The sequence below is a fragment of the Crotalus tigris genome, unplaced genomic scaffold, assembly GCF_016545835.1.
Source record: "Crotalus tigris isolate CLP2741 ecotype Arizona unplaced genomic scaffold, ASM1654583v1 scf7180000017987.690289119674:8195010, whole genome shotgun sequence".
Classification (NCBI taxonomy): domain Eukaryota; kingdom Metazoa; phylum Chordata; class Lepidosauria; order Squamata; family Viperidae; genus Crotalus; species Crotalus tigris.
The window spans coordinates 4,437,883-4,464,835 of NW_024096758.1; the positions used below are offsets into that span (position 1 = coordinate 4,437,883).

The 26,953-nt window shown below is 39.1% G+C and overlaps 1 protein-coding gene across 1 annotated transcript; it reads right to left on the bottom strand.

Moving 5' to 3' along the window:
- Positions 1–1,359: 1,359 nt before the first annotated feature.
- RAB10 (RAB10, member RAS oncogene family) lies at positions 1,360–26,866 on the bottom strand. The gene is made up of 6 exons (XM_039346055.1): positions 26,342–26,866; positions 12,888–12,948; positions 7,369–7,507; positions 5,503–5,592; positions 4,641–4,742; positions 1,360–3,573 (listed from the first exon to the last, which is right to left on the bottom strand). Exons 1-6 carry the CDS (start codon positions 26,466–26,468, stop codon positions 3,490–3,492), a joined length of 603 nt encoding a protein of 200 aa, XP_039201989.1. The 5' UTR covers positions 26,469–26,866; the 3' UTR covers positions 1,360–3,489.
- Between the last annotated feature and the right edge of the window lie 87 nt (positions 26,867–26,953).

Genomic DNA, 26,953 nt, shown 5'->3' on the forward strand with positions numbered 1-26,953 from the left:
TCCCTCAGTAATGCTGCTTAAGGCCAAGCTAGTTAATACCAAGCAAATATGCCCGAGAATATGCGTTACAGAGAATGAACCTGGAGACACCGATGAAGAAAACAACAGGTAGCAGAAGAAAGCTACTGCTCTGCACATAGAAAATCCCAGCTGTTGAAATCTTCCAAGTAAATTACTGAGGGAGGTCACCGGAAAGATCAGACTCATTCTCACTGTTTCTGAGAATCCAGAGAGCTGCCACCAATGACTGGGATACAACTATTTATGAACTGATGTAGTATAAGATATTTTCCACATTTTTACAATAAACAGATACAAGGCTGCTTATCCAGTGTTTATTGGAAAGGAGATATTAGCATTTTAAAAACTGCTACCACTTAGTATGAAAACTATCTGTGGAAGTACTAGAAATAGAAAAAAAAATGTGCTTAGAGCCAGGTATGGTTGAGATCTCCAAGCAGGCACTACGGTACAAGTACTTTAAGTGTGGAGATATCAAAAGGTTTAATGTATGTTCCCTTGGGTATTGTGTTTAGAGACCATCTTAACAGAACTTTATTCAGTCTTCAATCTTGTTTTCCCTGTTATCCATACCCCTTGCATCCATTATTATCACCATTTCCAAGTTTGCTCAATCCTTTCTCAACTAAGAAGCTTTTGCATACCTTGTTCTCATTACCTGCTTAGCAATGGCTGGTATAGTTGCCCATCACTCTTAACACAGCTGATAGAGCAAATTGAGGGGAATTTTGGATTTATCACTGATGAAGTGGAGAAAGTTAAGCAGCCTCTTTTCCCACTGCACATAACAGAAAATCAGGAGCAGAACAAACATATTTGCTCCAGTCTTTCCATTTACACTGGAAAATCACCTTAGATTTGTATTTAGAAGCCCGAAGGTTTAACTTTCAATTAACCCTCCCAACTAAGTTCCCACAACACAAGAGATCGAAGTTAAGTATTTTATTTTAGTTACCAATTGTCATTATAAGATGCTGAGCCTTTACCACATTTAGACTCAAACTCTGAGAACAGCAAATTATTTTCATGCTCTTACCAAGAAAACTTCATGTACATATTCAGTTAATTATCTCAAGTCAAATGTGACTCAAGGAAGTCTTTCTGACATGAGTAAACAAAAGGAGAGCCAGACTTTGTATTTTTAGCAATGAAATTTAAAACAAACCCTTTTCAGATATTGCAAAGTAGTTTTTTTCTTTAGCCACTTTAGCAAAAAAAAGAAAAAAGAAAAAAAAGGCACACCCAGCAATGCCTTTATTTTGCCCACTATTATATAAATGATGGGACTTAGAAAATAAAAACCAAATCACATTTTAATATAAACAGAAATAGACCAGCTAGAAATATTTCAGTTTATTTAACTTGTTAAGTAGAGTATGATTTTTCATCTAGTAGTACCAGAGAGTGGACTGTTTTGATTAACTACCTGGTGCTTAATGAACACAGCTTTTACAAAGGTTCTTAAAGAGACTCATACAGGAGGGCCAAGCCCAAGGAAGCAAATAAAAAGCACACATTTTAAACAAAGATTATACAAAAAATTATGCACACTCTATATTCCCTTTTTTGATAATGTTAGAAAGTGCAGATCTGAAAAAGGTAACAATTTCTATTTACAACACTAATCAATACATCAATATGTGAGGAACAGAACTGCATTGATTTGTCCCTTCAAGTCCCTGGTTTCTGCCTTTAACTTTAACAGCCACTCAACTGGGATTGATTAACAAACAGGATAGGCGTCAATTCCCAAGCATAAGGGAAAGGAGACAGGAATATTACTATGAAACCAGATCAAGGCTAGAGTTCCAAACACTTTCATTTTATTAAAATTAGTCAGTTTCATCAGCTGATTTAATTAGTAGAGGAAATTTTCTAAAAACAAGTGCAAAAAGGTTCAGTCTCAAGCTTGTCTCCGAGACTACATGGGGGGGGGGGAAGAGTTTGCCACGAAACCCTTTTACAGACAGGCCACCAAGTGGTGAAAAGAATGACTCAGCAAGGCACCCAAATCCAACATGAGCCTCAAAAGATACAAGCCCTTGACTCGTTCCCAGTATTTTCAGAACACCTCTGTTGTTTCAATATAGGTGTCTTAAGTGACATTTCTAGCAGATCTAGAATGAGAGGCAAATCAGGAAACCAGAAAAGCAAGTTCCGTTCCCGTGGGGCCCCCAAAAGCAGAGCGCACTTGCTTCCTTAAGTAGAAAATTTAAAGTGGTATTTATGCTTAATATTCTTCAGTATTAATTGAAAGAAGTTACAATTGTCCAGGGTTGTAAACAAGGGATTTTTTTATTGTGAAGAACTTAACACAGAAGGAAAACATTCTAGGGGTGTGATCATTCAAACTTACTTGCCCTCTTTCTTCCCCCCCCACCCCCATGTTAAATATTGACTAGGCTACTGAGTCACCTGCCTGGAGCAGCAAAGAAAACCAAATTCTTTATGAATGGCTGTAGATTTGGGAACCACATGGTATAGTCATACACAAAGATTGAAGACAGCCACATCATCCTCCATAAAAAACTAGTGCATGCAATTAACTCTTCCATATCATAAACCCCAACAACTATGCAGGAAGGAAGGGAGAAATAGTAATTGGTCTGACAGCTGCTAGACAAAGGTTAGTAGATACTTCACGTTTTACCTCAGAAAGCTAGATTTGTGATCTGTACTTCGAATTAAATTTGGCAAACATATTGTATTGCCATCTCTTAACACTTCACGCTATACATATAAAAAAACAAAACCGGCATGCAGGCAAAAAAAAAGAGGGGGGGAGGGGAGAGATTGCTAAAGAGAAAAAAAAAATGGCAGCAGGAACTGGTCAGAATTTAAACCAATAGGAAAAGAGACACCAAGCAGGTTGGAATAGCTTGCTCTAACCCCTTTGTCCTCAATCCTCTACATCGATCACAGTAAAGTCACCACAGTAGAATTTGATCTTCTGTCTTGCTTCCACCAGAACAGAAAAAAAAGGGGGAAGGGAAGAACTAAAGTTCCTTTCCACATAAGGCACAGGACAAAATAAACCCCGTTTACATACTCAAGGCGAATGATTTTTTTGCTGATGCAAATATGGTGACCTAAGCACAGTGTTCATAATAAAACCCCACTGTCGTACAAAATAAACTGTTAATGCTAGGTTTTATTCTTGCACAGTTTGCAGACTGGAGCTGAAATGGTCGCTCTACATTTTAATGTTAAGACTGGGCTATAATACAACCAGAGTGTGGCATTGAGTTCAGCTGGTACATTAAAAATAACATCAGACATGATTTTAATACAGTTTGTTTCAAGAAAATTATAGTCAGTGAGCTCTCCCTAACAGAAGAACAAAGGAAAAGGTGGAGCCATGTTAAGATGAAGAGAAAAATATTTAAGGTTAAAAATGGGCAAAGTGGTTTATTCCACAGCAAGAAGAGGAGGAGGGGTGATGGGTGGTGCTTGGTGAGAGGAACACATTCAGCAGCACTTGGTCTTCCAGCCTGTCACACCACCTCCACTGCTGATATCTACATTTTCACTGTTGGGCTCTTTTACAGGGGTCTGCAATAAAGAAGCAATGTAAGAGTTAAGTCAAATTTCACAATTACAGGAGCCATACTCACTGTTCAGCAGAACAACAAAGCTGAATACACAATTAGTACAGGTAGTCCTTGACTTACAACAGTTCATTTAGTGACCATTCGAAGTTACAATGACACTGAAAAAAGTGACTTATGATCATTTTTCACAGTTACAACCTTTGTAGCATCCCCATAATCAAGTGATCACCTTTTGCAACCTTTTGACAAGCAAAGTCAATCGGGAAGCCAGATTCACTTAACAACTGGGTTACTAACTTATCAACTGCAGTGATTCACTTAACAACTGTGGCAATAAAGGTCATAAAATGAAGCAAAACTCATTTAACAAATGTCTCACTTAACAACAGAAGATTTGGGGTCAATTGTGGTCATAAGTCGAGGACTACCTGTAGTAGTCAAGCAAAAAATTAACAGAAATTCAACTTTTTAGTTGCATAAATTCAGACAAAGATAACTTTACTGAAATAATTACTACTTCCCTCCAGAAGTTGTGAATGCTCCAACACTGGAAGTTTTAAAGAAGAGATTGGACAACCATTTGTCTGAAATGGTTAGGGTTTCCTGCCTAAGCAGGGGGTTGGACTAGAAGACCTCCAAGGTCCCTTCCAACTCTGTTATTCTATTCTATACTATTCAGCTACACCTTAATTTTTATGGGATTTAGGAAAATGCCATTTCTTTGGATTGGTTTGTATCACCCCAACTTTGAAGAGTCTATAGTGTCTCCCATTTATTTATGTAGATTATATCAGATTATTTGAGGAACTGTCTCTTCCCAATTACATTTACATATTTTAACAGGGTAGGTGGGTATGCTATCGGTGCTGTCTACTGAGCTCCATCAGACATGTGACTTCGATGCTGAATGCAGAAATGGTTGCCCTTGCTCTTCATGTTTTACCAATGACATTCTACTGTGCATAGTAGCTATGGGCAAGACTGATACTACTATTAAGTCAGGATCTCAAACGATATTCAGTATTTAGTATTCTTGCCACCCCATTTTCTGCTAAAGATTGCAGTTACCTTTCGAAGAATGTCTTCTGCTAACGTGAGGAATGCCTTCTCAATGTTTATATTTGCTTTTGCACTAGTTTCGAAAAACCTAATACCATGCTCCCTTGCAATCTAGGCCAAAAAGGGAAAAGAACACTGTTAGGCTTGTTACAAATGCTTCTGGAAAATACTACACATCAGCAAGTGTGAACCTGCTCAAACATACTGTAAAAAGGACACTTAAAAAAAAAATCCTAATCCAAACACATTAAAAGAAGATTTGCAAAATTAGCAGAACAATTTCTAAGTCTGTCCCAAAGTATATATGTTTTAAAAATCATTTTACAAAGCATAATTCATATATGTATAATTTAAAATTCTAGTTAAATAATAGATTATGTTCTCACAGGAATATAAAGATCTCAGAAACTCTGAGAAAATAGACTTTTACTCAGTCAATTATAAAATTTTATACAGAAGAACTTTAAAAATCAAGCCAACATTCCAAACTGAGGGAAACCCTCCAGCAATAAATGCAGATTTCTAATACCAGCACTACAAAGTATTCCACATTGTGACATTTTTTTATCAATTAGAAGTTTTAAAATATTCAGACCATTGATTGCTAAAACAAATACAGCAGTTTCTTTTAAACCAGGAAATACATAAAATGATAATGCTAACTTTAAGAGAAGCACATTACAATTAATTCTATTCCCAGTCTTATCAAAACATATATGATCCCATTAATCTGGCAGGGTTCAGCCTCACTAAACCCACCAAATATATTTTTTAGCCACCAAAAGAATGCCGACCATTGGCCTAAAGGAAACTAAGAATTTCCTCTATTATCTGCACTACCGATGCAGAAAATTGCTGATGTGGTACGCACCTGTTCACCTTTTGCTTTAGGTACCACTCTTTTGTCATCCATATCACATTTGTTTCCTAAAAGCATTCTCTCCACATCTTCGTTAGCATGCTAGGATACAATCAAAGAATGATATTTTATATTTCTGTACAGCATTATATTAACCACCTTATGAAAGTTAAGCTCAGAGGGCATGAGTTAAACTTACAACCCCCTTCCCTTTCATTTTTGGGGCTTGGGTGGTTGTTAAAATAGGTAATTAAGTCTACAAAGATCAAAATCAGGAAATAATGGTACTCAATTATAAAAAATATAATAATATATACTCAAGTTATTCTCCAACTGCAACACAAGGTTATATAATACTTTGCCAAGATCGATATGCTTCAGATTGTACTCTTTTATTGGGACAATTTCACTATGATCCTGTATGGTCCAAAACATATTTAGAATTGGTGAAATCTATGATGTAATACATTAATATAAACTGGGAAAATTGTATGAAGAATTATGTTCAATAGTAATGCTTACATATAATCAAAGCAAAAAATATGAATGTATATAAACCAATTCTTGAAAATTAAGTTAAAGTAGCAGTGTGGTTTGGAGGTGATTGGATGGGCTATTGTATCTCAACTGCATCTTGTTATTGTTAATTGCAAAGTCGTGTCCGACCCATCGCAACCCCATGGACAACATTCCTCTAGGCCTTCCTGCCCTCTACCATCTTCTGGAGTCCATTTAAATTCACGCCTACTGCTTCAGTGACCTCATCCAGCCACCTCATTCTCTGTCGTCCCCTTCTTCTACTGGCCTCAATCTTTCCCAGCATTTGGCCCTTCTCCAGTGAGTCCTTCCTTCTCATTAGGTGGCCAAAGTATTTGAGTTTCAACTTCAGGATCTGGCCTTCTAAAGAGCAGTAGGGGTTGATCTCTTCTAGGACTAACCGGTTTGAATACCTTGCAGTCTAAGGGACTCGCAGGAGTCTTCTCCAGCACCATAGTTCAAAGGCCTCAATTCTTTGTCGCTCAGCCTTTCTACATCAGGCTAAAAGATGTACTATATTTTGGCTAGATAGTTTACTCAGTTTATTATAAATAAACTACATTTATCCTACCAAAACATAGTTCAAAAAGATAGTCCTATCAGCCACCTCTTTAATGGTTACAGGCTATTAATCGTGATTACTAAGTCTTAGTCTACAAAAACATTTCCCTTTTATCCCTCATTGCTTTAATACAGTAATTGCTCAAGTCTTGGCCATCATGTTTGATTTATGATGTAAAATCTCTGAAAGTCCAAGCTGAAAATTTAAATAGGCAGATTACCAATATGTAATATATATATATAAATACTAGCTATAAGGAAAATAGTTGGGTTATTGACTCCAAAAAGCAAGATTGCCTCAAGGGATACTCTTATGCCTAATATATTTTAAGAACCAAGATTGGCCTGTGATAGATTGTAAGATTACTTTCTTTAACCCCCCCCCCCCGTTACCTGACTCTGTGGCAACATCCCCTTACTCCCATTTCCTCTTGAGTTTATTGTTTTAGTATCTCAAAGTTTGTTATCCTGAGACACAAAATGGCATATAAATGCATTAAATACATGATATAATTAATTCTTATATATTTAAAATCTATAAAAAGCAACAACAGCAAAAGAATGCTGACACATTCTGTATAAATGCTCAAATTTTAGGCAGATGGCATTTCAATCCCCTGGGATCAGATATAGTGTCAAACTCTTTCCAATTCTTCCGTAATAAACAGACATCCATTGAACACATTTTTTTCAAAAAGATGAAAAGTCAAGAATCAAAAGGTATTTAGTTAATCTCTTTGCAAACATTATTTTTGCACTAACCCGCACTAAACTGCTTACCTCATCTATGTTTCTAAGCCATTTGCTGATGTTTTCAAAGCTTTTGGCATTGGTGATATCATACACTAGCATGATTCCCATGGCACCTCTGTAGTAGGAGGTGGTGATGGTGTGGAATCGCTCTTGTCCTGCTGTGTCCCTGAAAAGGAAAGCAATGAAACACTGAAGAGTCTAACAAAATGGGTGAAAAATATTGGTAGGGGAGAAAATGGATAACCATAAATCATAACATCTAGATAATTTTCAGTTTTGCCACTCTTCTGTAGAAGTATCTTGTACAACATCTTTATTTATCCAATTTTTATAGCTGCTCATGTTGCAAAAAGCAACTCTGGACATATACAACAATCAAGTAAAGCAATGTATGTATGTATGTATGTATGTATGTATGTATGTATGTATGGTGTATATTATACACATAATATATATATACACACACACACACACACACACACAAACACACAATACATACACACACACATACACATGTAGGTCTTTGGTTATTCGGGTTTTCTCCCGCGTAAAATTGGAAGTGTCTTGGCGACGTTTCGATAAGTCTACCAGCCATTTGGAAACCCGCCCTTATTGACAAACAAGTCCCTAACACAAAAAATGACATCAGACCCACACTTACAAAAACCACACAGGATGTCACCACCACACATCCACGCAAAAAGCAAACCCAAACCCACACCGATGATGAGGCACGACCACAAACCAGAAACCGGACCACAGCTGCATCATTAGCCACTTTAAACCCCTTCAATCCATACAGGAAGCAAACTGACACCCACCATGAAGATGAGGCACGAACACGAAGCCAAACAATAGCAATGCAGTTCACTATCTCAAATACATACCCCTGCAACTCAGACTAACCTGAGCACAACAAAGCCCCCACCCAAACAGAACACTTCCCCAGCCAATCAGAGCACAGACAACCCTCTATCCAATCAGAGCACAGCCAAGCCCCTAACCAATCAGAACACACCTCCACCCAATCAGAACACAGCCAAGCTCCCACCCAATCAGTTCATATTCCCACTGGCAGTTAAAAGGAAGAAACAGCTACAACCACATATTGCTTCTAGGTCCTAGGAGCACGAAGCTGAAAACACAAGCCTGAAGATGATGAATGAGACTTCGTCGAAACGTCGCCAAGACACTTCCAATTTTACACGGGAGAAAACCCGAATAACCAAAGACCTACATACAAACACCCACGAAAACCTCAGAAAACATATATATATATATAGATAGATAGATAGATAGATAGATAGATATAGATATACACTCATACATACATACACACACACATACACACATTATATGTATGTATGTATGTATGTATGTATGTATGTATGTATGTATGTATAAATGAATGAATAAATGAATGAATATATCAACCACAATGGAGCCATCTAAAAAAATGTCTCTGGTTCTCTGGGACCTCCAGGCCTGGTGATGTAACTAGGTCTTGAGGGACTTCTGAGGGATGGAACTATTTGACTTCTGGGGTAGGTGGAGGTGGGGAAAATGATCCGTAAAGCCTGCATTAGTTTTTGAGTTCTCTGACAATTACAGATAATCCTTGACTTACAATCATTCATTTAGTGATCATTCAAAATTACAATGGCCCTCATAGTAACTTATGACCATTTTTCACATTTCTGACTGTTGCAGCACCTCATGGTCATATGATCAAAATTCAGGTGCCTGGCAACTAGGATGTATTTATGACAATTGCAGTGTCCTGGGGTCATGTGATACATTTTGTGACCTTTTGAGAAGCAAAGTTAATGAGGAAGCCAAATTCACTTAACTCTCTGCGGCAATCAAATCAATCAATCAAACAAACAAAGGTTTTACTAACTTTACAATCACAGTGATTTAGTTAACAACTGTGGCAAGAAAGGTCACAAAATGGGATAAAATTCACTTAACAATTCTTTCGCCCAAAATGTAAATTTGGGGCTCAATTGTCTTACTTGTACTTTGTACAACTGATGCAGTAATTGCTGCAATAACAATTTTTCCCACTTACCATAATATATTCCAATCTCCTTGTGTGTATGTATGTATGTATGTATGTGGTGTGTATGTGTGTATGTGTGTGTGTGTGTATGTATGTATGTATGTATGTTCATTCATTCTGAGGTTTTCGTGGGTGTTTGTATGTAGGTCTTTGGTTATTCGGGTTTTCTCCTGCGTAAAATTGGAAGTGTCTTGGCGACACTTATATATTAAAAATAGTTTACAATTTGGGAACATGCTTTATGAGCTATACCTCCTCATACAAATACAGATTTTTTTCTAGTCTATTCCTTAATGCAATTTGTTGAGCTCCTTGATTTGTAATCTAGCTTATATGGTTTGTAAAACTGCAGAATATCCGGGGCTCCTAGACAGAAGAGGTTAATATAACACATTTTTTTCAACTTTGTTCCAGTTTAAATTCAGATGGACTTGATTTTGCCTTTCTTGCTATAATGTGGTTCACAATTCATTTTGTTCAGGACTAAGAGAGATCTAGATTTCAATTAAGGTACATTCATATAAAGCAATTACTTTGTCAAGTTTTACAATATATTTCATGATTCATTATGAAAACAAGAGAAAGTTGGAAGAAATGACTGGTTGTACATTTAAGTGGCTTATTTAATTCTCAAATGGAGATCAATATTTGAAGAAATAGGTTCAGAAATGATTACAGCATACCAAGAGTATGTATCAATTGGCACATATGAATTCTTGTTACAGCCTAATATTACCATTTACTCTATGATTGTCTGAGTGACGGGTGCCTGATTCTGAACCCAGATCTCCAGGCCCTTCGCTTAGGGGAGATCCGTTCCCCTGTTCCGTCTTGGCCCCTGCTTCCAGAGGTTCCTGGCTAGGCTTCCTTGGGCCAAATATTTCCTCGTCCCTGTAATTAGGTGGCTCTAATTTGTCCTCAGTGGAAAATTGTTTCTCCAGAGCTTGGTGTCGTCGCTTAGGCTCTCTATCCACTGCTTTGGAAGGCCTTTTTGCAGATATTGCCTTGGCCTTGATCTTGCCAGCCACTTCCTGTTTGGAGGATCTCTGTCTTTTACAAGTGGGAGGGCTGCTGATGGAAGTTTCCTGCACTGTTTGGGCTGTGTTCGTATCTGCCATTTTTTTAAAAACTGCAGTGATTTCAATTTAGGTCTAATTCAGGGATAATTGAATTGGTCTGATTTATTTATTTATCAATTTCCAAAAATAATTATATATATATATATATGTATATATAGGCATGGCTAGGAAGGAGGATGAGTCTGACTTCGAGTCCCTGAGTGGTGGTGTGTTCTGAGTGATGTCCTACCCCCCTGGCTTGAGGACCACGAGGAAGGTAGTTAATGTCTGAACTCAATCAGCCTGCCTGTGCCGCTCAGCTGTTTTCCTGGAGGCTGCTGAACTCCGATTGCCTTCACAATCAGGTATGTTTGGGAATCTAGCTCTCTACCAAACGGAGGAGCTGCAAGGAAGCCGCGGAAGCTGCAGGGAAGCCTCTGGCTTTCCGCAGACCAGCTGATCCTCGGGAGGGAGCCGCAGAGTCTAAAAGCCCTCTGTAGATCAGCTGATCCTCGGGCGATTCAGTTAATTGAATAAGGAGTCGGATGCTCTGTTATTCCTCCGCGGCTCACCGGCTTTCGTAAGGGCCGCGGGATGTTTAAAACACCCGCGGATCAGCTGGCTGGCTATTGGGCTGAGATTCGCGTGTGCTCTATTGTTTCTCTGTGGATCACAGGCTTCTGTATGAGCCACAGGAGGTTTAAAATACCCGCAGATCAGCTTGTTAGTGAGTTCCAAATTTTAGCTGCGGCTGTCTTTGTTGCCTAGTTCTGTGGGGGGGGGGGTGGATTGGGAGGAGAGGAGAATGCCTCCCCTTTGCTCCGGATCACGCTTGGTGACCGGAAAATGGCGTCCGGCTCTTTGTTTGTCCGGCAGTCAGCTGGACTCAGGCCAGCCTTGTGGCTATGCTGCGATCAGCCGATCAGGCAGCAGAAAACAAACGAACGGCCGTTTGTTTCCTTACAAACACATTGGTGGATTCTCTACTCGTCATGCTGGAGAAAGAATATATTCTCCACCAAAACAACTGACTGAAAAAATATGAGATACTATATTCACAAAATGCATGACCTATGGATAACTTAGAGGCTCCTTGAAATTTAAGCAACCAACAGATTCATACAATAATTATGGAATATTGGAACTGTATGAATAAAACAACAAAGGCAAAATAGCAGACAAACTTAAGCTTGAGTACCTCATGGTACCCAGGAAAATGATTTTACAGGGAAGATAATTTTATAAATGCAATACTCTTATACTGATAGCAATAAGATTGCATAAATGCAAAAACATTATTGCTATTCTCTGAAATACAAAGTAGTCTTTCTTGCACTATCTTGAAAACTATCTAGAAAGGTTTTCTTCAATTCCAGGGAATGTTTTCCCTTTTTAAAAAGGAATGACGTGACATTATATTAGCTTATTCTCTCTAGCTAGTTTAGATATCATAAATATCTAAATATCTAATGGTTCTCCTGCTTGAGCAGGGGGCTGGACTAGAAGACCTCCAAGGTCCCTTCCAGCTCTATTCTATTCTAAAAAAATTGTGCTGGCCATTAATTTTAATGAAGAAAGAGCAAGATGATTAATTTACAATAATGAGTCTTCCAGAGTTATTGGAAATATGTCTTCGTGAGTATTTAAAAATAAATGTCAGTGCTCTCTTAACATTTTGTTCCATATATATCAAATTTGTTTCTTTTATAAGAATTGGCCTGAGGTGAGATGGACAGCAAAAAAATTTAATAAGTAAATAAATAAATAAGGAAGTACAATTCATTGGACTTACAGTTACTGTATTCAAGAGAACCAATACACTACCATGGAAACTCACCCAATTAGTTTGGGCTAGTCTCAGCTCAATCATTTTCCAGAAATAGATTGCTGTGGGAGGAAAATTATGAAGAAAACTTGGAGGATGAAGTAGGATATAGACTGCCTTAAGCTTCAAGGAGAAAGATGGAATACAGGTTTAACAAAAACTAATCCAAATGCCAGTCCCAATTATTGTTATTAAGAAAGGAACTATCTGTAAACTTAACTAATAGACCTTTATACAAACAATGTATATTTTCCTAAAACGTTTGTCAAGCATTCTGCCTATTGCATGCCTTCTTACTTTGTATCTTAAAAATTTAAAGAGAAATAAAATATAATTTACATTTAAAGAAGAGTAAAATCCTTGAATAACTATCATCAGTTGGAATAAGCTTTCCATCCAAAGAGATTCTGAGATAAGGCTATTCTCAAGACTAAAAGGAGAAACATATTAAATGTGCACTCTGTATCTGCTTTGGTCCTAAAATTATTGCCTCTAGAAAAGATGGGCAGCACACAAATCTAATAAATAAATAAATAAAAATAGCTAATAAAAATCACAGGAAGTATTTTTGAATGTCAAAAAAGTTTGATTAGTCACTTACCATATCTGTAGCTTTATCTTCTTTCCTTGCAATTCAACTGTTTTTATCTTGAAATCTATCCCTATAAAGTAAAATCAAACAAGTAAATCAACAAAGCAGCATGAAAATATTCACAAAAGAACACACACAAATACAGTATATCTGAAAAGTATAAACATAAATATTCCATCAAAGAACTCTATAGAAAATAATTATTTTGAATTTGTTCCCTGCTGCAGGAGGACTGTATTTGGGCTGCTTCTTTGTGCATTTCATTATAGTTACTTTTTTGTTATTCATGTTTTTAATCCCAATAGTGCACTCAGATATAAGCTTCTGACAATCAGTTGTAATTAGGACATCATATAAGCTAGGAAAATAAAATAAAAAATAAAAAGCATCAGATTATATTTACCTACTTGTATTACTTTAGGTACCAAGACACTGCAGCTTCAACTTTGTAAGAAATTACATGTAATACTTGTACTATAGTGTCCCCCCCCCCCAAAAAAGAAAAAAGTAGTTCCAAAAGCTAGTTTAAGATTTTCAGGACAATACATGTATGTGGAATATATTTCTAAATACTATGTATACAGTACATGTAATTAGTTATGCAATGGAGATGAGCACCATACCCTAGATTTGACAGGGAAACCTTTAGCTTTTTAGTGTGATTGTAATATTATTATTTATCCTTATCTTCTTTACTTCTCCTTTTTACTGGTATTATTATATTATGATTATTATTATTCTGTTGCTTTTCATGTACATTGAGTGCTTCTGTACCAGAGACAATTTCCTTGTATGCTGAATCACAGTTGGCCAAATAAAGTTCAATTCAATTGTTCTGAATGACACCCAATATCCGACATAATTTTAACCTTAGTTTTAGCATTAGCAATGAGGGGGGGAGGAGGAGGAGGAGGAGAATTAGCACTAGCAATGAGGAGGAGGAGGAGGAGGAGGAGGAGGAGGAGGAGGAGGAGGAGGAGGGGTACCTGTGGACTACAGGTGGTTTTGTGTTGGTGGTGCCCTTAAGGAAGATGCGAATCCTGGGATGTTGCGCCAAGGGGGCTGCATTGGCACATGTAAGTAAAGTGGATAGCGCTGCGACCTGTCTGCGGATGGTATTGGGAGCTAGGCCCTTGTCCAGGCCATCAAGTAAGTACTCTAGGAAGTTTGGGACAGTGAGGTCTGAGGCATCAAGTAGTCGCCTCTCGCACCAACTGCAGAAGTTTCTCCATGTGGAGTCATAGATGCGGTTTGTTGCCAGTCGGCGGGATGCCTGAATCATGGAAATTACTCTTGACAGGTATGATTCCCCGCTCAAAATCCGGTGCTCAAGTGCCAGGCGGCTAACTGAAGCCACTGGGGTTCTGGGTGTTGCAGAGCTCCCTGGCTGAGTGACACTCGGTCCGGGGGAATCCTCTATGGGTGGGGAATCTGGAGAGATTCACCAGGTCCGCGAACCACGGTCTTCGTGACCAATATGGGGCCACGAATATGACCTGCGCCCATTCCTGTAGCATTTTGCGGATGGTTGCCAGAATCAACGGAAGAGGAGGAGACGCGTAAAGTAGACCCCCCCCGGCCATGGGCAACGCAGGGCGTCCACTCCCTCCGCTTCCGACGATGGGAACCTTGAGAAGAACCTCAAGTGGTTACCTGACAAAGTGGTCCACGGTTGACCTGCTTGGGAAGTATGCTTGACTGTTTGCTTTCCCCGAGATGTGTTCGGCCCTGATGGAGGCAAGGTTCACCTCCGCCCAGGATCCCAAGGCTTGGGCCTCGGTCATGAGGGGTCTGGACTGGGTGTCCCCCTGCCGGTTCACATGTGCCTTTGCCAACACGTTGTCTATGAGAACTAGCACATGTTGCCTCGCTACCCTGTTGTGGAAGTGGTGGAGGGCCAAGTATATGGCCCTTAACTCCAACCAATTGATGCTGTGTTCCTGATCCATCTGGGACCATTGTCCCTGTACCCACTGGGATGCAGATGCGCTCCCCAACCGAACAGACTGGCGTGTGAGCCGGTCGGGTTCCTTCTAGCTATTGCTGGTGATGCCCACCATTTGAGGATCGCAATGTTTTGGGTAGGATTCTTACTCTCCTGTTGGAGGCGCTGAGTCTCAGCCTCTGGAATGGGAAGAGAAACCATTGGAGTTCCCTGGAGTGTAACCTGACCCAAGGAACTATTGCAATGCATGATACCATCTTTCTCAGGAGCTGGGAAAGCATGACCAGTGGGACTGCTTGTTCCCTGCGTATCTTTAGTGCCGGGGCCCGGATGCTGTCGCAACATTCCTGTGACAGGTAGACCTGACCCCTGAGTATGTCTATGATGGCGCCCAGGTGTAAGAGGTGGATGGATGGATTGGTCTGACTTTTTTGGAAGTTGACCGAGAACCCATGTTCCTTGAGAACCCTGATTGTCAATGCTAGGTCCGATTGGGCAACCTGAAGATAGGGGGACTGTATGAGAATGTTGTCCAGGTAGCACTGGACATGCATCGGTATTGTCCAAAGGTGAGGGGCCAGCACCGCCAGGATCTTGGTGAAGACCCTTAGGGCTGACAAGAGTACTGGTAATGGTGCCCCGCGTAGCAGAACCTGAGGAACCGGCGGTGCCTGGAAGCAATGGGAATGTGGAGGTACGCTTCCGTGAGATCTATGGACGTCAGGAGGTCCCCATGTCTTATGCCGCCCAGGATGAAATGGAGGGATTGCATTTTGACACTTTCGGTAGGCGATGTGATGGTTCAACCCCTTGGGGTCCAGGATTGCCCTCCAACCCCATGCTGGCTCAGGAATTCTGGGAGTTGAAGTCCACGAGTCATAAAAGAGCCAAGGTTGCCTACCCCTGCCCTAGGACAAATGGTAGTTCTAATTGCAAAGAATGTTATGGCAAAGGCTATTAAAGTTGGGTTGGAAAAATCTGGATGATTATTATATGACAAAAAAATATGCATTTTTAGTAGCTCTTTACTGTCATCTAGTGACCAGCAATAGCACTTAATCTTATACAGGTAGTCCTTGAGTTACGAATGTAATGGAGCCTGCCAATTACATTCATAACCTGAGGATTTGTTGGAGTGAATCACATAAAATGAATGTGAAAGCTCCCTGCTTTCACCCATGCGCTCACTAATCAAATGCGGTCGTTAAGTGCACATGAGGTATCTCAGGGTGGGGAAGGCCATGGGGGAGCCTAGTGAGGAAACAAGCCACCTGCTTAAGACCACCCAAGGTCTCCCTCGACCCATTGCTCCCCCCCCATCCTGCCAGACCAGGTCACTTACCTTGTGAAGATTTGTCTCCCAGAAGCTTCCAGTCTCTGCACAAAACATTTGCAAGCTGACGGGACGCTTTCAGGTCGTGAAATCATGCTGCCTCAAATCATCCCATCAGCTTGCAAATGTTTTGCGCAGAGACTGGAAGCTTCTGGGCACTGTGATCTCAAGGCCTGAAGTTCTGTGAGATCATGGCGCCTAGAACATTTCACTCTCAGCGCCCAAAAAGCATTTGCAAGTCAATCAGATGCTGGAAGTGAAATCATTGCGCTCTCAAAGAAACCATAGAAGGGAGAAGACAGATTTTCACAAGATAAGTGAATCCAGCATGGCTGGATGGGACGGGGGAAGCAACTGTGGGGAGCGGGGGGGGGGGGGATAGGCAGGGTGAATGCTGCAGTGCCTCTGTTGTCATTGAAAGGGTGAATGACTGCCATGGTGCTGCAACATTTGTAATTTTAGGACAGCGTCATAAATACTTGGGGGGATTATCGCGTAACTTCGAACAGTCACTAAGTGAACTGTCATAACTTGAGGATTACCTATATACCTTTATAGCACTCTCTGGGCAGTTTACAATGTCAGCATATTGCCTCCAACAATCTGGGTCCTCATTTTACCGACCTAAGAGGATGGAAGGCTGAATCAACCTTGATTCCCGTCATTACCAAATTCCAGAATTAGCCTGCAATACTGCATTTTAACCACTGCGACACCAGGCCTGCTCTACAGGAGGATTGTAACCACTCAGGGCTCCTCTACAGGTTTTGAATTTCACTGTTGCTTATATCTAGGGTATATGAAATAGTTTCAGATCCTATGAATCAACTCTATATTACTGAAGCCACAGCCAACTCAGAATGGGAACATAAAATATTTTGTTTCTTGTCCCCAGTATTGATTATCCAACTTAAAAATGTTGCTACTAATCTGCCCTCATTTTGCACTTTAATTGTCAAATAGGAAGAACAGAAGTTCTATAATATGTGCTCAAGATTTAAATGAATAAAAATACCTTTACTCCAAAAATAACTGACTTCCTACTAGAATTAACAGAAAGATATACTTAAGAGTTCACACTAAATCACAAATGGTTGGTTTCAGTAACACACTAAATCAAAAACAAACCAAATTATGACTAAATGTGTTGTGTGAAACAAATCAAAATTTAGTAAGATCTTGGAGCTATAATAAACATAAGCTTTAAAATGCAAATTACATTGTTAGATTTTCTCACAGTTCATTAAGTTATTAATTAGTTTTTAAAAGTTCTTATATGGAATCATGTGTGAACCAAACTATGAGAATTTTTAAATCACAATTCATTGGTTAGTATTAACAAATCAGGTAACTTATTCAACAAACTTGATTAAAAAAAAATCAGGGCATACTGGAATATATGAACCCAGCTTATTAGGGTTCTTCAAAAACACTTTTCCCTATTCATCCACTATTCATGAACATAAGATTCTCATTTACATAATTTTCTTTAATTCTTCACATTCTGCATGTTAGTATATTTTATTTAAGCTCTTTTGCCATATAGTCAGATTAGCTCTTTCCAAAACAAAGATCAATTGCTTATTCAGTAAATATTTAATTGTTCACTTATTTCCAAAATGGAAATTGAAAATTTCATAATTGTGGCTTTAAAGAAATTATCTGAATTACTGTACCACTAGAAAATATTAAATCTATTGTATTCTGATATATGCGAAGAGAATAGATAGCTATTTTAAGAAGCTAATGAAAAAATCTCAAAAAGGTTCAATATATGCAGCAGCAATATAACCAAAAAAGGCAAGGTTTGAACAAGTATTTTACTACTTGCAAAGAGGTCAATACATCTTTCAGGTTAAACCTTTTTCCCCTCCATAGCTGTAAACTCAAGTGCAATCTAGTACTACTTCAGATCCATTCTGCGTTGAAGAAACTAAATAACGTAACTTAAAACATCATAGTGGAATTATACAAATACTTCTCGCTTAATGACCTTAACTGGGACAGGAATTGCTATTGCTAACCAAAGCAGTTATTAGGGAAATCAGAATAACAGACTTGGAATGGGCCTTGGAGGTCCAACGCCCATGCTCACTCACTTAGCAATGGCAGTTCCAGTTGTTAGGTGATGATTTCCTGTTTCTCCTATCCTGCTGTGCTTGCCTCTGCTTCAACCCCCCCCCCCCATGACAGCTCTTTTGGCTGCTTTGCATTCTACTACCATCCACTCCTGATGCCCCCAACTGAGCGTCACTGGGTTTTTTCCCCTACTACTGCTGACAAAGTGTGCTGGGCTCAGGCAGCTGCTGGCCCTTCATAAGGCCAAAAGGGCAGATATGTGGGGGGGGAATGGAAGGATGGGGGAGTTGAAGCACAAGCTATGGTCATAAATTTGGGTGGGCTGTCAATCACCCAAATTTTGATTGTGACTGCAGGTGTATTACAACAGGCATAATCTCGAGAACTGGCCATACCTACCATTTGTTTAGTGCCATCATGATTTTGAACAATTGCTAAATAAATGATTGTTAAGCAAAGACTACTTGTACAGGACTGTTCTTTTGCCTCACCTTCTTGCTAGGTTCACAAATCTTGCTAAATTCAAGTAGACAGCATTTTTTCCTCTGGAGATGTTCTTTTATTTTATTTTTTTTGAACTTTAGGGGAAGAATGACATATAGTTGATGACATGGCACTTTCAGAGGGGGTAGCCATCTTCCATATTTATTAATTAAAAAGCAAGAAATACCTCACTGTCAACATGTTATTATCTTGCCATTAAATTCTAGCAGAATGATCTGGGCACAGCAGCTTTTACAGCAAACAGTGATATGCATGTGCCATGATTATGTATTCTCATTCCAACAGTGGATACAAGTATGTAATTTGTTGCATTTATGTGATGACATTATCATGCATCTTTCATCATTTTCCCTCCACCCAGATAGCAATATCTAGGAATGCTCTACAGGTTGCAAATGTGGAGCATGAGATCTATAAACTGCCTGCCTCTGTTCTAACATATTGTGTTATTTGTTTGGTTTTATTTACCACATGATATGTGGATCCAACCAGTGTGATTTATTTGATAAATTATGGTTAGAACACTTTGTGAACTCAGTTATTGAACTGCTATACCTGAAAGGGTTTGCATAAGCATATTTTCCTTATTTGACTTTAACCAAGATCATATTTGATCCAAAAATAAAACTAAACTTTAAAGTTTGTGGCCATCAAGCACATTAGTCCAGGAAAACAGTAACAGAGGTGATTCAGAATGAGTTCTAGCATACAGTATTCCAGATCTATACATTCTCCTCACTGCTCCTTTTCATGAGAGTCAAAACCATGGCTTTAGGACAAACCATTTCTCTAGTAGCTTCAAACTTGGAGAGCAATGATTTAGTCCAAAAAAAAAACGCCAAATAAATTTAGACTACAGTCACTTCAAATTAATAGTAACAAGAAATGAATAAAATGCTATCAGGAAAACATCTATTCAGATTTAACAGATAAAATAAAATAAATAAAATCTTTTCCATATACTGTAATTCAAAGTCTAAAGTTTAAAATAATGATTTATACACCACAGAATTTTCAGTTTAGCACTACAAATCCCACCAGTTTACTGATATTTAGCTTGAAATAACCATGCTAACAGAATAGTTATTTGCAGTCAACCGCTCTGCTAATCAAGGCAAGTTAGGCAACAGATACTGCTTTTTCACAATTTTATTTATTTATTTATAAAATTTATTGGCTGCCCATCTTATACAGGGCAACACTGGGTGGATTGTGCTAATATCCAATTTATCACAACTTTCAGCCTAGTTTTCTTCATAAATGTAGGTGAGGGGAGGGGTTCCCTCAAAATTGCTGCCAGCAGCTTGTAAGTGAAATACTTAATATTATTTGCAAAGGGTTTCTTACATACGAAATCTAAAATAAGGCTCCAATTATATATACCAATTACACTGTATTAGTAATGAGAAAAATCCTTGGTAGCTAAACCCAACAAGCCAGTTTATATCATAATTAAAATAACCGTTGAATAGCAGGCTATTTTACATTATAAACATATAACATAACTTTATTAGTTGTCATTAAAAAGCATTAAATAAATGTTACTTGGGGCATGTAAAATAAACTTCCATACCCAAACCTTCCAGAGATATATCTATGACACTTCCTTTTAGTAACTCCCCAATAAAGCATGACCAACGCCTTAACAGCAATGAATCATAACCTAAGATACATGGATAGAAAATAACTTCTCTGGACTCCAACATACAAGATATTATTTGATAATATAGTACAGTATGGGGAATCCTTGATTATACTAAAATTTGCTTTTGAAGTCCAACTTTTCTGCTCTATCAGGGAACATATGATGACTTAGGTATTTTAGCAGTGGAAGATATTTATAGCAATCCTAGCTGGGATACAGAAATAATCTGCCTCCTCTCAGCATTTACTTTTCAAACAGGAGTAGGACCACAACTAAAAATAACACTGTCCCAAATCATTGGCAAGCTAAATGGTGTGTCAGAAATTTAATTTTGAAGATCCAATGTCACCTTGAAGTAAAGTGTCAACCATTGTATCAAATTAATACATCTGAAAGTCTTGAGAACTACAAACTCCTAAAATTTGCTCAACCAAAACATTAGGAGTCTGTTAAAACTTGCTAAAGGGCTTTCAAACATAGCAAAGTCTGAAAGTATCTGGGTATAAGAACAAAAAATATACTAATTAACATCAGAAGGAAAGATGATTAATGCTGATAATGGGTCATGATTTCATATACAAGCCCAGCTAGAGCTGGTGCAAATGCAGCAATGTGCAGTTCTGGGGGCCCCTAGGATGGCACATATATAACAGTACTGTTCCTTCCAAGTCCAATTCAAGATGTTGGATATTACCTTTAAAGTTCTATATGGCATGGGTCCAAGATGTCTGAGGAGCTTCTCACTTCAAAGGGACTAACCCACTGCACTTGTGCCAGTGGAACAGGCCTACTACAAACACCATCTGCCAAGAATTCCACTGGGTGGCATCAAGAAAAAAAGCCTTTTCTGCTAGGGCTCCAACCCTGTGGAACATCTGACCAACGGAGGTGAGAAGTACACCCACCCTTTTGACCTTCTGGAAGGGTATTAAAACCTGGCATTCCTGATTTGTTTGAGGCCACAAAGGGAGTGCTCACTGCTGCAGGTGGTTGACAACCTCATCTCTATAACATCCATCTCCTGGTTCCTGTTTTTTGTAGTTTTAACCTTTTTAATTTGCACAGTTTTAAATTTTTAACTGTTTTTCTATTTATCTTTTTATGATTTCTAAGCCACCCAGAGTTGCCTTATTGGAGAGATAGTGACATATAAATTTAATTAATAGATAAAATAAATAAGTTGACAAATACCCAAAAACTACACTGGAACCTTTACTAGATGATGTTTAATAAGACAGTAAAGTTTAGGGTGAGCAGATGGGAGATTCTGTGTGTTAATAAAAGTTTCTATTTATATATTACATATATAAGAGCATTCAATTCACTACCTTTAGAAATAATACAATAATAAAAACATTATTAAAAAAGATACCAGTAAAAAACTAGACATTCTGAAGAAGAAGAAAAAATATTCTAACAACATCACAGCACACAGGATCTGCCACTCAGTCTAATGTAAGGCCTGGGGGAAAAGCCAAGTTTCAGGGGAGCTTTAAACACAGTCAGGTAAAGGCTAGACCAGCGTCATCCAAAGTCGTCAGTATCGATATCCACACATTGATGCAACTATCCAAAGAGTCAATAGATGTCTAGGAATGAATAAGTGGTTGATAAACAATAGATGGTAGACGGGGTCAATTAATCTTTTGAGGTCTCTATAAAGCTGCACACCAGTCCCTAGTCCTGAAGATGAGGTGGTTAGAAGCAAGACAGTTTTGAATAGTCAGTCACCAGTGGGAGCAGCCTTGAGTTGTCTAAGTTGTTATATGTTTTGGGGTTGATGAACTATCTGAAACTTAATTGAGCTGGTGAGCTGAAGAATTTGGGGACTCCTGGGCTAGACAAAGGAAATACTAAAGTGCAGGTGCTGCTACAAAGAACACACATAACAGATCCTTAGCATCACACTATAAGTAGTACTCAAGTTATAGTGGCAATTTGAGAGTGGAATTTCCATCCCTAAGTGATGTAGTCACAAAGCACTACATCAGTAACTGCATCGTTTAGTGATAGCAACCCCTGCAGTACATTTTGCTGTTCTTAAGAGAAGATGATGGGTTGTTAAGTGAACATCTTGCAACATTCTGCTGGCTTCCAACAACCAAAGTCAGTGGGAAGATTGGCAGGACGCTTTAAGTCCCAGGTGGCTCACAAACAAGCCTGAAGGCAGGTAAGTGGCTGCTGCTGTCAGGTGGGAAAAGATACATAAGTGTCAGGGAAGGAGTGGGATAAGTATGGCAGACTTGGGGTAACTGCTGCCAGATGAGAAACTATTAGGGTACATGAGTGGTGGGGAGACACAGTGCGAGTACAGTGGGGTTTGGGGTGGCTACTGCCATGTGGGGGAGGATGCGCAAGTGGCCAGGGAGGTCTGATGCAAGCACAGTGAGGCCTGAGGAGTGTGCGCAGATAGGGGAGACTTAACTGAGCAGCTTGTGACCTTCCTTGCTAGCTTCCGTATTAACTTTGCTTGTGGGAAGCCAGCAAAGGATGTATATTATGATCCTGCGTTCACTATGATCTTGCGTTCACAGGACACTGCAATGTTGCATATGCAAGCTGGTTGGTAAGCGTCAAGATCAGGGGTCTTCAAACTTGGTCCTTTTATGACTTGTGGACCCCTGGTCAAGATCATGAACACAAGAACTCTAGGACAGATGTGAGTTTGAGAACCAGGTGCAGTTACCACTCTTTCAATGCCATAACTTTAGATGGTCACTGAATGAGTTGTCATTAACTGAGGACTATTTGTATCATGCTGCGAAAGTAAGAGATGAAATGTTTTTAAACAACTATTTCAATTTTTGCAAATAACCCTGGTATTATTAACCTTTATGCCATCAAAAGGAAAGGCTTTCCAAAGCTTCTGTTTTTAAATGAGCAAGAGGGAATAGTATGCAATTGATAACCACAGATAGATCTTGACTTATGACCATAATTAACCCCTTACAATGGTTGTAAGTTGTGCCAGTCATTAAGTGGGTCACTATGTGACCATTCTCCATTTTACCATCTTTTTTGTGGCAATCACAATGAACCTATTTTAGCCAAAGAGAGTTTTTTGCTTGAAACTGAAAATAAACCCATATCCAGCAATAAATAAATTAAAAAATAAATTGCAGTCATGTGATCCTAGGATGTTGCAAATGCCTGTAAATGTGGATTGATTGCCAAGTGCCCAAAATGTGATCATGTCACTGCTGGAGAGTATGTGTGTGGCTGTCAGAGCTTTGGAACCAAGTCGTAAGTAGTTATAGGGAGGTGCAGTATAACTTTGGGTGCTAAGATAGTTCTTAACTTATGGCTGGTTGTTTGTTTAAAGTTACAACAGCCTTGGAAAAGGTGCATAACAGTCTACAAAGCCCATTTGGGCCTCGTAAAACATTGTTTTCCCCATGATCACATAACCACATTTTGGGGCACTTGACAACCAGCTTACATTTATGAATGACTGCAGCATCCTGTAGTCATATGACAGTAATTTGTGACTTTTTTGCCAGCTTCCAACAAACAAAATGAATTTGCCTAATGACTATGTGATTCACTACAAAAATTGTAAAAAAAAATCAAAAAAAAAATCAGGTGCCTTGACTTACAGTGGCAATAACTTATGATTGAAATTCCAGTTCCAAATGTGATTTTAAGTCAAGAACTACCTATAAGTAGTGAATTTAAAGTTTAAATTAGACAAAACTAGAAAGATAAATATTAGAGGTTACATTTAATGTCTAAAACAATAAAGCTCTCTGTCTGTATAGTAGCAATTGTAAAAAGTATCTATGTTAACTCTAAAAACATAAAAACTGCCAACTTTTATGCATCTCAAAGAATTCTTTTTCAGTGAAAGCTTCTGGTAATAAATCAAAAGCCACTACATTTTACATTATTTAAATTTACATCTAAATTAACAGGAACATGCATATTATAATCAAGATGTAATTATCTTCAATAGTTCGACGTATCAATGTACATAATATGTGGATCAACTCTAAGATGGCTGCTCCTTAGAACTTTGAAAAACATCCTAAACCTATAGATTTCCTTACAGAACAAACAAATCCATTCACTATATGTAAACTTGAGGAAATGAACATTAACTGCTGCCACTAATAAAAGTTAAACTTTCCTCAGTCAGACCTTTCAGAAAAGAAATCTATCTCAATGAAAATTATCTATTATTCACTAATAAATATGATTATTTGCCATTCCACATACTGTTCTTCAATGTTAATGTCTAGCCTGGAAGTGAGAATAGCTAAGATGATGCTCAAGAAGTATTTATAATTATTGGTAAAGATATTACTGTATATAGAAGTTTTTGACCTAGTCTATATAAATGTAACTCTGGGTCTATGGAGCAACTGCAGGGGACAAAAGGCAAGGCTGTTTTAAGGAGCCACAGGTAGATGCTATATTCATGCCCTAAACTCAGAAGCCCCTTTTTGCTTTTGAATTGGAAACCCTGCACAGTCCTACAATGTTTACTTTCATATTCAGCTGAAAATCCCCAGCAGCACTATGATAAACTGCAGCAGTGGCTAGCAAATGATACCTCTAACCTATACGTGTAACTTGAGATTTTTAGAATATTTTGTTAAACTAAAGTGTGCAAAGCAAAACACAATGAATAATTTTAATAGGTTTGATTCAATTCCTTTTAGGAATCTGAAGTATCTGTATACAGGGCCAATATTTTCTGAATCCACAACATTAATATAGTAAAGCTGGAGAATTTAGCTTTCATCAAAACTCATGATTTAATCTTACACAATGGTTAGACAATCTGCCTAAGTCACATTAAAAAATGAGCTATTTTATAAACCAATGATCTATTTCCAGCCATGAAAACCTTTAAGTCTCAAAGAACAGCCATCTAAGTCCAGCACTGAAATAAAAAAACTGTTTTGCACATTTTTAGATTTTCAGAAATCACTATCACCTCCATCATAGTGGAATTTCTTTCCTCCAAACATCAGAAACTGCTAGTAGGGCAACAGCCATTAATCTGTATACATGGATCAACCAGATGTCCATTGAGGACATTAGAGTAGCAGTTGAAAGTACATAACAAATATGAACAAAGAAATCAGGCACAAAGGACATGTATTTAAGAAAATTAATAGGGTATGAACAAGCAATATCAACACTAGGGGGTGTGGGAGAAATAGAAAACCTTGGATGATGTTGAGATCACTCCCAGGAACGAATGTGGCATTGGTAAGATACAGTGGTATAAAGTCATACTCCACTTAACATGAAAGAAATGGAGTATGCACTACTGGTGTTAGTAAAAGGACCAAAGAGTACTACAGATCACTGAACTACAGTTAGCCATACAGGTCTATGTATTAAAAAAAAATTGCCCTTCCCTTTCAAAAGACAAGGGTTATTTGAATAAGCACAGCTCATTGTGCAGCTGGAATGACAGCTAACACTTTTTTTTCTTATGGAAGGCAGAGATTGCAAAATATCAACACAATATATAAGTAAAAAGAAAAGTCATCAAGTCAGCAGTTACATTACCAAGAAATAAAGATTATTCCAGAATGGATTGTACTCTAAAAATATTAGGTGAAAGCAGGATTATCCTACATTCAAAACTGAAAAGTATAATGAGACAGAGAACAAGAACAAAGGATATCTAGACAAGATATTTGGGGTGCGGTTATCTCATAAAATAACTTCCTCAATCCAACAACCTCAACACGTTGTGGCCCAAAACTCACATCATTTTTTGCCCTTATCGGCATTGGAAGAATTCTCAGGGGGAGATGGAACCGACATTCCTACAGGCGCACCTTCATTGCCACAGGAAAAAGAAAGAGAAAGCCGAGATGGCGGAGAAAATAAAAATATTATATTGGAGGGCACAAAAGAGGCTCTCTGGAGGGAAGGCAGAGAGGCATTAAAAAAAAAAGCCGCGGGCGCAATACTTGGCACTCCCAACTCTCGCTCACCGATGGTGGAGATGAATGTGGTGTTAAAAGCATCATCGGAGAACCGGAAAAGCACGCAAGTCTTGCCAACGCCCGAGTCGCCGATTAGCAGCAGCTTGAAGAGCAGGTCGTAGGTTTTCTTCGCCATGGGGGCCCCCCCGCACCGCGTGCCACTTCCTCGCCAGGCTCTGCCTCAGCAGGCGCCGCCGCCGCCTTGGACCCTCCGAGACCCCCTCACTACTACACGCACAAGGCCGGGCTCCGCGGCGGTGGCGAAGGAGGAGGCGGCGGCAAGCTGAGGGAGGGAAGGGGAGGCACAAAATGGCTGCCTTAGTGACAGCGGCCGGGCAGGGCAAACAGCAACTGTATGACTTGGCTCCCGGCAGAGCTTCCTCACGGGTGAACAGCGATGGCGGCTGCGCTCGACTTCATGCCCCTCGGTCCCTCTTCAGGCGAGCGCTTCTCGGTTTTCCTAGTCAGTCACGCTCCGGAGGGGAGCAGGCCGTACACACGAACACCCGGGCCGAGGGACTCAGTGAACGGGTGGGGCGGGGTTACGCTCACGCAAGGGATGAGGAAGGGAGCAGGAGCGCGCACGCTGATTTGGCGGCCGCTCCCTTTCTTGCAGACAGA

What these genes read in the sequence shown, in the direction of transcription:
- RAB10 (XM_039346055.1), bottom strand. Translation starts at nt 26,468, where the DNA reads ATGGCGAAGAAAACCTACGACCTGCTCTTCAAGCTGCTGCTAATCGGC. An exon ending in AAGATAAAGCTACAGATATG is followed by an intron (nt 7,508 to 12,887) that starts GTAAGTGACTAA and finishes TTTCCTTTTCAG; the next exon opens with GGACACAGCAGGACAAGAGC. An exon ending in GGCTTAGAAACATAGATGAG is followed by an intron (nt 5,593 to 7,368) that starts GTAAGCAGTTTA and finishes ATTGTATCCTAG; the next exon opens with CATGCTAACGAAGATGTGGA.